Consider the following 13858-nt stretch of genomic DNA (forward strand, 5'->3'; position numbering starts at 1 on the left):
AGGGTTCCGTAGGTACCTCAAAAGAAACAAAAGAAACCTAATAATGACGTTCCAATCCGTAAACGACAATTTTTTAACATAAAAATAGATTTTTATGTTAAAATTATTATTTTAATTAAAATACTAATTCTGCAGGAAAATATTTTTTATGTTAAAAAATAATAAAAAAATATTGTTGTTTACGCCCTGTGACGTCATTAATCGCTTTCCGTACAGCGCGTGACGTAAATAATTAATTAAGTTAAAAATAAATAAAAATCATAACTTTTTAAATTATTCTCTTGAATAATGAATTCTAGAAAACTACCGCTATACAAAACATCACGTCATTTTATATTACTACATAAGACTCTATTTGCACTTGGTTAATGTAGACTATGTCCAAACCCTCTCATTCTGAGGGCCATGTTAGCTTCGGTAGACATAGAGATAAGACGACAAAATGCGTAGACAAAATTTTCTCGTGGGCCTATGTTGCTCAATAGCGAGCCGACAATGGTTGAACATGTTCACTAATTTATAAATAACTAGCTGATCCCCGCGGCTTCGCCCGCGTAGATTTAGGTTTTTAAAGATCCCGTATAGCCTATGTCACTCAGGAATAATGTAGCTTTCTACTGGTGAAAGAATTTTTAAAATCGGTTCAGTAGTTCTAAAGATTACCCCCTACAAACAAACTTAACGACATTACCTCTTTATATAATACAACGGGCCGTGCAGCAGAAATCGTAATATTTTAATTTCGCCATAACTTCAAAACCAAACGTCCAATTTTAATCATTCAAAGACCAAATATTATCTCCATAAACTGTTCTTAGTGATGAAATCATTTATTTTGATAAGGATTAATAGCATGAGTAAAATAAACGCGTTTAAATGTAGTCCAAAAAAAATTCAAGATTTTTAAATAAAAAAATGGTTGCTGTGCCTCACTCGACATAGATGGGTATAGTGTGTCGCGGACTTTTTTGTAGATATTTATAAGATCTACAATTAATTAGAACATTTTATGGTTCTATCTTTTATAGTTTAGGCAGCGTACGCAAAATAAGTAACTTTTCTGGTTGATTTTTTACACCTTGTGTCCGAAAAACCCAAATATCTTACGGAACCCTATTTTTTTCCAAAATAAAATATAGCCTATGTTACTCGTGGATAATGTAGCTTTCGAATGGTGAAAGAATTTTTAAAATCGGTCCAGTAGTTTTTGAGCCTATTCAGTACAATCAAACAAACAAACAAACAAACAAACAAACAAACAAACAAACAAACAAACAAACAAAGTTTTCCTCTTTATAATATTAGTGTAGATTTCATGTAATAGGCTACTTGACAATTTTTTTAAGTTGGTCTTAAATGGTTAATATTTGTCCTATTATATCAAAAAAATTAACACTATATTTTTTTGCGCCCTAAAAACCGTAAAACTTTAATTTAAAAAAATATTTTTCTTAGACAGGTGAAAACACTGTCGGCCATGTTTGGCCGATAGATTATCTGTGCTCTGACGTCATGCATTTGTAAACAACAGTATAACCCTGGTGTGTGGTGTGGTTATACTGTTGTTTACAAATGCATGACGTCAGAGCACAGATAATCTATCGGCCAAACATGGCCGACAGTGTTTTCACCTGTCTAAGAAAAATATTTATTTAAATTAAAGTTTTACGGTTTTTAGGGCGCAAAAAAATATAGTGTTAATTTTTTTGATATAATAGGACAAATATTAACCCTTTAAGACCAACTTAAAAAAATTGTCAAGTAGCCTATTTATCAACATCCGATATGGTCTAGTGGCTAGGATACCTGGCTCTCACCCAGGAGGCTCGGGTTCGATTCCCGGTATCGGAATTTATAATTTTATTACTTTTACAAAAAAAAAACTTTTTTTTTTCTTTTATATTTTTTGGTAAGTCCTCATCGGAGTCGCCACAACTCTGTGCGCATAAGCACGCCAACTTCCATATATATTACAGATTGTAACGGTCGCCGTTCGACTGAGTTGCCGGGCGATAGTCGACCGTGCGTAATGGCTTTAGTCAAAGAATCAGATAAATGACTAGGTGAGTACAGCACGCGGCCGAAAGTCATGTACATCGGCTTTTAGAATGGCCTTTCGGCATTGTCTCTGTCACTCATACCTATATGACGTTTTGTCTGTCTCAACGACAGGGACAACGCTCTACAAATCTGCGATCTCCTTCTAAAAGTCGATGTAGGTACATTACTTTCGGCTGCGTACTGTAGTTACAATTTTGTAAATTGATCACTTGAAAAGAGCAACCGACCACCCTGGCGCAGTGGTAAGCACTGTGGTCTTAATAGTTGAGGTCCCGGGTTCGATTCCTGGCAGGGGATTGGAATTTGATAATATCTGTTCTGGTCTGGTGGGTGAATCGGCCGTGGTTAGTTACCACCCGTTAAGCCGTGCTGCCAAGCGATTAGCGTTCCGGTACGATGCTGTGTAGAAACCAAAGGGGCATGGGTGTAATAAAAAACTGCCATACCCCTTCCAGGTTAGCCCGCTTCCATCTTAGACTGCATCATCACTTACCACCAGGTGAGATTGTAGTCAAGGGCTAGCTTGTATCTGATTAATAAAAAAACCGCCGAGTTTCTTGCTGGTTCTTCTCGGTAGGAACGGCATTCCGATTCAGTGGTAAGTTAAACTAGTTGACGATTAAAAAGCACTTGAAAAAGTTTAAGCAATAAAAATCTATTCTATTCTATTCTATTTAATCAAGTTAGGTATATGATCTTTTTTTGCTCAATAAAGTGCAAAAATCATAATTTCCCAATAAGACGTAAAAGTACCTACCTATCGATTGCAGCGACCCAATTAGGCAGGATTGCGTGATAACATAAAATAGGGGGAAATTATAAAAAAAGTAGGTCGCCAAGGGAATTTGCTGCACGTTTTCATTCGGGCACAGAAAGTCCGCGACAGGTATGAGATGGCAATCGGGGCATGAGGTGGCGGGACGCCCCGCACACCCGCACGTCACCCGCGCTATCCCGCACCGGGTTAGCGCGGCGGCTATGCGAGTGTACGGCGCGTCCCCACCCCGCTTGCCATCTCGACCTGTCGCGGACTATTCTTATCTATGCAATTTACTAGGATTGTAAAAGTTGAGCCAGTAAAGTTTTTTAATAAATAGATAAGCTTGTAATATAACTAGAGTCTAAACTAGCGACCACCCGTGGTTTCGCTCGGCGAATAACAAATCCCACTACCCCTATTATAAATGCGAAAGTGTGTTTGTTTGTTGGTTTGTCCTTCAATCACGTCGCAACGGAGCAACAGATCGACGAGATTTTTTGCATGGGTATAGTTTAAGACCTGGAGAGTGACATAGGCTACTTTCATCCCGGAAAATCAAATAGTTCCCTCGGGATTTTTAAAAACCTAAATCTACGTATCTAGTCTACACTAATATTATAAAGAGGAAAACTTTGTTTGTTTGTTTGTTTGTACTGAATAGGCTCAAAAACTACTGGACCGATTTTAAAAATTCTTTCACCATTCGAAAGCTACATTATCCACGAGTAACATAGGCTATATTTTATTTTGGAAAAAAATAGGGTTCCGTAAGATATTTGGGTTTTTCGGACACAAGGTGTAAAAAATCAACCAGAAAAGTTACTTATTTTGCGTACGCTGCCTACACTATAAAAGATAGAACCATAAAATGTTCTAATTAATTGTAGATCTTATAAATATCTACAAAAAAGTCCGCGACACACTATACCCATCTATGTCGAGTGAGGCACAGCAACCATTTTTTTATTTAAAAATCTTGAATTTTTTTTGGACTACATTTAAACGCGTTTATTTTACTCATGCTATTAATCCTTATCAAAATAAATGATTTCATCACTAAGAACAGTTTATGGAGATAATATTTGGTCTTTGAATGATTAAAATTGGACGTTTGGTTTTGAAGTTATGGCGAAATTAAAATATTACGATTTCTGCTGCACGGCCCGTTGTCTACACTAATATTATAAAGAGGAAAACTTTGTTTGTTTGTTTGTTTGTTTGTTTGTTTGTTTGTTTGTTTGTTTGTACTGAATAGGCTCAAAAACTACTGGACCGATTTTAAAAATTCTTTCACCATTCGAAAGCTACATTATCCACGAGTAACATAGGCTATATTTTATTTTAGAAAAAAATAGGGTTCCGTAAGATATTTGGGTTTTTCGGACACAAGGTGTAAAAATCAACCAGAAAAGTTACTTATTTTGCGTACGCTGCCTAAACTATAAAAGATAGAACCATAAAATGTTCTAATTAATTGTAGATATTTATAAGATCTACAAAAAAGTCCGCGACACACTATACCCATCTATGTCGAGTGAGGCACAGCAACCATTTTTTTATTTAAAAATCTTGAATTTTTTTTGGACTACATTTAAACGCGTTTATTTTACTCATGCTATTAATCCTTATCAAAATAAATGATTTCATCACTAAGAACAGTTTATGGAGATAATATTTGGTCTTTGAATGATTAAAATTGGACGTTTGGTTTTGAAGTTATGGCGAAATTAAAATATTACGATTTCTGCTGCACGGCCCGTTGTATTATATATAATATTATAAAGAGGAAAACTTTGTTTGTTTGTTTGTTTGTTTGTTTGTTTGATTGTTTGTTTGTTTGTTTGTACTGAATAGGCTCAAAAACTACTGGACCGATTTTAAAAATTCTTTCACCATTCGAAAGCTACATTATCCACGAGTAACATAGGCTATATTTTATTTTAGAAAAAAATAGGGTTCCGTAAGATATTTGGGTTTTTCGGACACAAGGTGTAAAAAATCAACCAGAAAAGTTACTTATTTTGCGTACGCTGCCTAAACTATAAAAGATAGAACCATAAAATGTTCTAATTAATTGTAGATCTTATAAATATCTACAAAAAAGTCCGCGACACACTATACCCATCTATGTCGAGTGAGGCACAGCAACCATTTTTTTATTTAAAAATCTGAATTTTTTTTGGACTACATTTAAACGCGTTTATTTTACTCATGCTATTAATCCTTATCAAAATAAATGATTTCATCACTAAGAACAGTTTATGGAGATAATATTTGGTCTTTGAATGATTAAAATTGGACGTTTGGTTTTGAAGTTATGGCGAAATTAAAATATTACGATTTCTGCTGCACGGCCCGTTGTATTATATAAAGAGGTAATGTCGTTAAGTTTGTTTGTAGGGGGTAATCTTTAGAACTACTGAACCGATTTTAAAAATTCTTTCACCAGTAGAAAGCTACATTATTCCTGAGTGACATAGGCTATACGGGATCTTTAAAAACCTAAATTTACGCGGGCGAAGCCGCGGGGATCAGCTAGTATTATATAAAGAGGTAATGTCGTTAAGTTTGTTTGTAGGGGGTAATCTTTAGAACTACTGAACCGATTTTAAAAATTCTTTCACCAGTAGAAAGCTACATTATTCCTGAGTGACATAGGCTATACGGGATCTTTAAAAACCTAAATCTACGCGGGCGAAGCCGCGGGGATCAGCTAGTATTATATATTTATACTATCTAGTATTATTATAAAGGCGGAAGTTTGTGTTGTGTTTAGGAATATGTTTTTAAAAATCCTGATTTTCGGAATGAACGGTAGCCTATGTGTTAATTCGGGATATAGATTAGGCTATCTCTCCCACAGATCTCTCTAATCTCCATTTCCAGCGAAATCGGTAGTCATTGCGGCGTGAAGGAATAAAAAAACCGGCCAAATGCGAGTCAGACTCGCGCACCGAGAGTTCCGTACTTGGGTATTTTTTCGACATTTTGCAAGATAAATCAAAAACTATTATGCTTAAAAATAAATAAAAATCGGGTTTGAAATGTTCATGTGCCCTTTCATATGATACCACACCTTGGTATAGTTATCTTTGAAAATACTAATTGTTTGTTCATAAACAGGTTTTAATTATTTTTGTAATGTAACCACAAATTCATGGTTTTCGGATTTCTTCCTTTACTTGTGCTATGAGGCCTACCTGTCTGCCAAATTTCATGATTCTAGGTCAACGGGAAGTATCCCAAAGGTTTTTTTGACAGACACGACAGACAGACAGACAGCGGGTTGGAGGTCGTCCCACACTGCGCTTGCCGATAAGCGGTCTCCACTCCAGAACACGTCTGCCCCATCGGCCATCGATTCTGCGGCAGATGTGGCCTGCCCACTACCACAGCTGGTTAAGCTGGCAGCTGGTTTGTTGAGCTATGTCAGTCACTTTGGTTCGCCGATGGATTTCCTCGTTACGAATTTTATCTCTCAGAGAGACACTAACACTGCAGTGCTTAACGTTACATTTGATGGGGCAACAGCTAATTATAATAAAATAAAAAATAAAATCAACTTGGAGAAATTTATTTCATTCAATATTTATAAAACATTAAACTACACATTATTTGCTAGTAATAAGTTACATTATCCTATATTAATAACGTATAGGAAATATGGTTAAAAGTTACAACTTATACCATCAGTACCTAATAATATACAGTACGCCGCCGAAACTAATGTACATTGATCTTTAAAAGGAGATAGCAAATTCGTAGATTCTCAGAATCAGTACCAGTGGGTACTGATTCTGAGCACAACCTAATTTTAGAATATTCGCATTCGCTAATGTAGTATGAAAAGGACATACGCAGTTTGTCAGTTTTAAATTTTATTTTTAGATGGTAAAACCCGTGATTTTAGCGCACAGTCGCGAGCCTACTGTTTAAATTTGTAGCGTGCACTAAAATTTAGAGCCTTTAAGTGTAAAGTTAGGTATGAGTGACAGAGACAACGCTCTACAAAGTCGAAATGTCATTCTAAAGGCCGATGTACATTACTTTCGACCGCGTATTGTAATTGTTTACTGTGCGACAAGGCTCTATTGGCGCGTGGTGAAAATCGGAACTAACACCGCCATCTTGTGAAGTGTCACGCTGTCACCCTTATATGCGGTGTTGCTAAGTAAAAACTTTGAAATTCACTGTTTTTAGGGTTCCGTACCTCAAAAGGAAAAACGGAACCCTTATAGGATCACTTTGTTGTCTGTCTGTCTGTCAAGAAACCTACAGGGTACTTCCCGTTGACCTAGAATCATGAAATTTGGCAGGTAGGTATATCTTATAGCTGACATTTGGGAAAAAATCTGAAAATTTAGGGTTAGATCACACAAAAAAAATTAAATTGTGGTCATGAACTAATAATTAGTATTTTCAACTTTCGAAGTGAGTGACTATATCAAGTGGGGTATCATATGAAAGGTCTTCACCTGTACATTCTAAAACAGATTTTTATTTATTTTTATGCATCATAGTTTTTGAATTATCATGCAAAATGTCGAAAAAATACCACTGTAGTACGGAACCCTCATTGCGCGAGCCTGACTCGCACTTGGCCGGTTTTATTTTATTTTTTACTCATTCAGTTAAAATTAAATAAAACTTACTCGATTTCAATAGATTCCGTAAAATTGAGATTTTATTTGCTGGCAGCCTTTGTACAACAACTACGCCCCCCTGTCAATGTCATTCAAGTGCCAAAAGAGCCTTGTCGCACTGTATGCTGTGATAGCCTAGTTAGGACGTCCACCTCCTAATCGGAGGTCAGAGGTTCGATACCGGACACGCACCTCTGACTTTTCGGAATTATGTGCGTTTTAAGCAAGGTTTAGACTAGCAAGAACTTCTTGCAAGTTATTCCGCAAGTACTTGCAGAACTGTTTACATTACGAGCAATATTGTAGATGTACATACACTTGTGACTTGCGGCAAGTCCAGCAAGTTACAAAACTTGCGGAAGTGAGCTTGACGTGATTGTTTACACAGTAGATATAGCTTGCGGAAGTCAACTTCTGCAAGTTTTGTTGCTAATCTAAACCTCGCTTTAAGTAATTAAATATCATTAGCAGTGAAGGAAAACATCGTGAGAAAACCTGATAGTTCTCCATAATGTTCTCAAAGGTGTCCGTCTGCCAATCCGTACTTGGCCAGCTTCTCACTCTGAGAGGAGACCTGCGGGGTGATTACGTAAAACTTTGCAGTAGCGACAGCAACGCGACAGCTGTAGCAATCCGACTGCTTTCATTTGCTGTCTCTCTTCTTCTTATTTTGCTTTGAGGCTATTGCTCTCTCTCTAGCCGGACGTTTGACAGCAATGATCGCGAGATTTACGCCTGTCGCGAGATACGTAATCACCCCGCCGTGCTCTGTAGTGAGCCGGCGATGGTCTTGCTCATGATTAATATGTTTATGATTAAAACTTAGGTAAGTATATATATTCCACAATACATGTAAAATTAAGTTAAAAAAGTTGAATATTTTCTACCTTACCAGTTATAGTACGCGACGGTTGGAGATGGCAATCGTAGTACGAGGCGGGGGATGCCCCGCACACCCGCACCGGGTTAGCGCGGAGGCTGTGCGGGGCATTTCCACCCCGATAGCCATCTCGACCTGTCGTGTACCATACATGTGTAAGTTGTTTTATTGTTATGTTCCCAACTTTTTCAACATAATTTTCTGGTTTTTGTAGCTTGGTATAGTTCGCGACAGGTCGACATGGCAATCGGGGTGGGGACGCCCCGCACACGGGCGTTCACTCGCCTCGTAACCCGATTGCCATCTCAACCTGTCGCCTACTATAGGCTGCTTTTTATTTTTGTTGTTTCTTGTATATCACAACTGTCTTAATGCATATATTCATTACTAGATGATGCCCGCGACTTGGTCCGCGTGGATTTAGGTTTATAAAAATCGCGTGGGAACTCTTTGATTTTCCGGGATAAAAAGTAGCCTATGTCCCCCAGGATGCAAGCTATCTATGTACCAAATTTCGTCAAAATCGGTTGAACGATTGAGCCGTGAAAAGCTAGCAGACAGACAGACAGACACACTTTCGCATTTATAATATTAGTATGGATTTAAACAATAAAACTTCATTTGCAATTAAATATTCTAGCTATATAAAAAATATTTACAAAAATAAGGGTGCGTACACACGAGCATCTTGTCTCGCAGGCTGTCGCATCAGACCTTCTTTTAAATGGACCTGCCTACGCAAATCAGAACCATACAAATAGTCCGTAGATAATCGCGTAACAAACATACAGTCGAATTAAGAACCTCCTGCTTTTTTTAAAGTCGGTTAAAAATGACTTTTTACACGCCCTTTTAACTCTATGGGTTAACTGTCATGTCAAAAGTATGGTTCACCATTAAAATAAGGACTAAAATCGCACTTTTGACATGAAATTTAATGCATAAACTTAAAAAAGCGCGTGAGTACTCATTTCTACGCATCATACTGATTGTGATCGCAACAAAATTTTAGAGTATTCGCATATTTTTTTAATAATGTAATAAGAAAAGTACATTCAAACTTCATTGAATTTAATTTAAAACCACCTTAAGACTTAAGGTTTACTCTCATGAGTCATGAGACTAAACCTTAAGTCTTAAGGTCTTGAGCATCGTGTTTGTAGAGTAAGCACTAAAATTAAGTCTTTGATCAAAAAATCTTATTCCAAACTTTTTTAGCAATATTAAAAAGAAAAAGATGCAGATATTCTAAATTTAGTTTAGTTTAGAAAAATTTACGCTATTAACAGTTTGAGAAAAAAAAAATTGCATGCAAAAAATTTGTTCATTTTTCAAAACACAATATTGTAAAAAAAACTATTAAATTTTTTTTTTCTCTACACATTAACTGCTTTTTCTCAAAACTATCATGGTGTGGGTTGTTTCTGACTTGCGCATGTCGAAACAGTCCAATCATATTATTATTGATGCGAGACAAAAACGTTGAAGACAAAAGTTGCTCGTCTACGCTCGCCCTAACAGTACTGATTTAACTAGATAATCCTACTACTTATTACAGTAAATTTTACAATAACACCTAATTTTAAAATAAAAACAACTTCGAACATAATGAGTTTCCCACTTCCCATATTCATACTATGCTCTAGCACAAATTCTACAACCAAAGACGTGGTTATAAGTCAATTTAAACTTTTTTTTATTTTATTTTCCATTACTAGTTACCCCAGACTGCAATGTCACCTGGTGGTAAGTGATGATGCAGTCTAAGATAGATGCGGGCTACCTTGGAAGTGGTATGGCAGTTTTATTAAACGCCATACCCCTTATAAATAATATCTATCCCGGCTGTACTTGTGTCTAGTCGACGTTAGCTCGACTAGTTTTGAACCCATCCAGGGTCCTTTTTCAAGGGAGTCACGCGGAGGGCGCGCGCGGCCCGCAGTCACAGCCGCGGCGCGTGCGCGAACTGACTCCCTTGAAAAAGGACCCCGGATGGGTTCGAAACTAGTCGAGCTAGCGTCGACTAGACACGTGAGTACAGCCGGGACAGATATTATTTATAATGGAAATCACTCACGGTAGTTTAAACCCCATACCCCTTATCGATTTCTAGACGGCATCGTACCGGAACGCTGAATCGCTTGGCGTAGAAACCAATATGGGGGGATTCATAAAACTGCTGTAGCCCTTCCAAGTTACCCGCTACCACCTTAAACTGTCACGTCACTTGGCAATAATCGATTAGTTAATTTGATTAATTTAATCTTGATCAAGATAAATATAGTAATCGTAATAGCGATTAATAATATTAATCTTTGATCGTTAATCGTCAATTTGATTAATATTATTCAATCATATGTTTTTAATCGCGATTAACGATTAAAATTAAATAATCGCAATCAAGAAAATTTCGATTAGGATTAATTAATTTTAATCATTAATCGCGAATAACTTTTTCGTTAATCTGATTAACTTTTTGCCAACATTGCCACCAGGTGAGATCGCAGTCAAGGGGTAACTTGTAATTAAATTTAAAAAAATAGGGCGGTATACACTAGTAGACAGTTAGTGGTGTAGCGTGTGGTGGGGGGTTAGCACGGCGCCCCCGGGAGGAAGCACAGACGTGATGACGGGCGCCGCGCCCCCCACTCCTCCCACGCCTCCTACACCCCCCACTCCGCCGCCGCAGAATATCACCTGAAAAAATAAAAAAGGCAAATAAAAAAAAAATGTTTTTTTATACATCTTATATAACTTAAGACTCAGCACCCTCAAAAGCAGGCGAGAAAGAGGCGATCTAATTGAAACTTACCAATACTAAATAATTATTATTGTGTCCCAAATTTTAAGAGCATGTTTCCGAGAAGGAGCAAGGGGACATGAGAAGCTACAAAATCAATTGCCATCGTCGAATCCATTAAACACTTTCTGACCAACAGAGTTGTTCACAAATAGAATAAATTGCATAAGGATGTGGTTATGTCAAGTTCTGTTACCCAGTGGCCCTACCGCGGTTGTTTGACAGCTACAATGTCACGATCGCAATCATCTCTGATTGGTTAATGCTCGCTCACTATTGGCCACAATGCAGTGTTGCAACAAGAATAGCGCAAATTCAGCCAATCAGAACAATTGAGATTGTAATAATGATTGATGCAGGTTTTAGACAATCGCCCTGCAGTTCAAGAATAGATTGGACAAATATTTGGAAAACTCTAAGCACTTTTGATATAGACGCATCAGCGAAAGCTGCTTAGTCTATTAAAAATCTCAATCTCTGGTGCTTTGTATTTGTACTTAGGACTCAGTCAATTTAAGTAATGGATTTTTCAAAAATTAAGTACAGAAATAGATCAAACGCACGCACGCACGCACACATACACACACGCACGAGCCAGGACTCCATGACAGTTATATGTACAGTAGCCGGCAGGAAATATTGTACATCGACCTTTTAGATCCCCAACCTTCGATTAGAAGGTGGACATCCTAGCGACAGCTTTCTAAAAAATAATGTTTGTCTGTCCGTTGAATAGTTATTATGAATCGAAACATAGTTACTGTAGCCGGCAGGAAATATTGTACATCAACCTTTACAAAGAGGCCTCGGCTTTGTAGAGCGTTGTCCGTGTCACTCATACCTATGTGACGTTTTGTCGGTCTCAACGACAGAGAAAACGCTCTACAAAGCCGAAATGTCATTCTAAAGGCCGATGCACATTACTTTCTGCCGCCTACTGTAAATATGATATCATACTTGCGACACGGGAGTTGCGGGTTGTCCCGGCGTTGCCAGGACGTATTGCTGTTGTCTCACTCCGCCTACCTACAAATGAAAACATCAATTTTTTTTTTTTAATTTTATAGACAAGCGCTTGGCTGCAATCAGACCTGGTGGCAAGTGATGATGCAGCCTAAGATGGAGCGCGCTTGCCTAGATGCCTATTCACTCTTGACTTGATATAATTGGAAAAATGATGCTGGAAGGGTATACTAATATAAATGCGAATGTGTGTCTGTCTGTCTGTTAGATTTCACGGCCCAACAGTTTAGCCGATGTTGATGAAATTTGGTAGAGTTAGGACTCTCACCACGGTCTTGCGCCGCCTGAATCCAGCGGCTCGCTGCGACTCGTCTGATGCCGTTCGTCCACCTAGTGGGGGTCTTCTAACGCTGCGCTGCCCGGTGCGAGGTCGCCATTCTAGTCAGTTTTACTGTCCGTTACTTTTACACGGCCTATCCTTTTCGCTGATTTTGTGAAATACAGAAATAGCTTGCGTTTTGGAGACAGACATAAACTACTTATTACGAAAAATCCACGGCTGACGGGATATCTATGCGGGCTATAATGATGTATTATTTGTAACTAGCTTATGCTCGCGACTTCGTCCGCGTGGACTACACAAATTTCAAACCCCTGTTTGACCCCCTTAGGGGTTGAATTCCCAAAAATCCTTTCTTAGCGGATGCCTACGTCATAATAGCTATCTGCATGCCAAATTTCAACCCGATCCGTCCAGTGGTTTGAGCTGTGTGATGATAGATCAGTCAGTGGTTCAGTCAGTCACCTTTTCCTTTTATATATTTAGATATGTCGTGATATTTTACAAAATATAGTCAAAGTCAAAGTCAAAGTCAAAATGATTAATTCAAAATAGGTAATTAATAACTCTTTTTGATGGTCAGATGTTGGATTTGTAAGATATAGTGGTGATAATTATTACGCAAACTTAAAACTAAAGCTACGAGGGTTCCAAACGCGCCCAGGTCTGAGAAGAGCCCACAACAAACTCATAGGAATTTTTTTCGCGTTTTTCATATTTGGTATCATATCACTGATCACCAGTACCATCGCCTGTCTTCGTTTTTGCCAGCGTTCTAGTTACATCCTGTATAGAGCGCTAAAATCATAACCCTTCCGCAGGCTTTGCCGTAGTCTATATATATAAAAGGAAAAGGTGACTGACTGTGTGACTGACTGACTGACTGACTGACTGATCTATCAACGCACAGCTCAAACTACTGGACGGATCGGGCTGAAATTTGGCATGCAGATAGCTATTATGACGTAGGCATCCGCTAAGAAAGGATTTTTGAAAATTCAACTCCTAAGGGGGTGAAATAGGGTTTTGAAATTTTGTAGTCCACGCGGACGAAGTCGCGAGCATAAGCTATCTATATATATAAAAGGAAAAGGTGACTGACTGACTGAATGACTGACTGACTGACTGACTGACTGATCTATCAACGCACAGCTCAAACTACTGGACGGATCGGGCTGAAATTTGGCATGCAGATAGCTATTATGACGTAGGCATCCGCTAAGAAAGGATTTTTGAAAATTCAACTCCTAAGGGGGTGAAATAGGGTTTTGAAATTTTGTAGTCCACGCGGACGAAGTCGCGAGCATAAGCTAGTCGGGTATAAAAGGGGTGCTTCACACACACACACCTGATGTATCTGCTGGGGCTGCTGTTGGATGGTCTGTCGGTGGCCTTCCGACTCCACCACCAC

The 13858-nt window shown here is 38.1% G+C and overlaps 1 protein-coding gene and 1 non-coding gene across 4 annotated transcripts in view; one reads left to right on the top strand and one right to left on the bottom strand.

Moving 5' to 3' along the window:
* The first annotated feature begins 1779 nt into the window (after positions 1–1779).
* On the top strand, positions 1780–1851 carry TRNAE-CUC (transfer RNA glutamic acid (anticodon CUC)). The gene has a single exon. It is a non-coding gene; the product is annotated as a tRNA-Glu (tRNA).
* A 7604-nt stretch (positions 1852–9455) lies between these two features.
* Positions 9456–13858, bottom strand: part of LOC117994460 (uncharacterized) — an 18543-nt gene continuing 14140 nt past the window's right edge. For 2 of the 3 annotated variants that reach the window (XM_069507510.1, XM_034982378.2), the window contains 3 exons: positions 13796–13858; positions 12102–12170; positions 9456–11041 (listed from right to left, as the gene is read on the bottom strand). The exon at positions 13796–13858 is cut by the window's right edge and continues 26 nt beyond it. In XM_069507510.1, the coding sequence (XP_069363611.1) occupies positions 10910–11041; positions 12102–12170; positions 13796–13858 (264 nt within the window). In that variant the 3' untranslated portion in view covers positions 9456–10909. The remainder of the gene's footprint in view (positions 11042–12101; positions 12171–13795) is intronic. The other variant, XM_069507509.1, reaches the window with a different exon arrangement.

Source organism: Maniola hyperantus, chromosome 26 (assembly GCF_902806685.2).
Source record: "Maniola hyperantus chromosome 26, iAphHyp1.2, whole genome shotgun sequence".
NCBI classification, from domain to species: domain Eukaryota; kingdom Metazoa; phylum Arthropoda; class Insecta; order Lepidoptera; family Nymphalidae; genus Maniola; species Maniola hyperantus.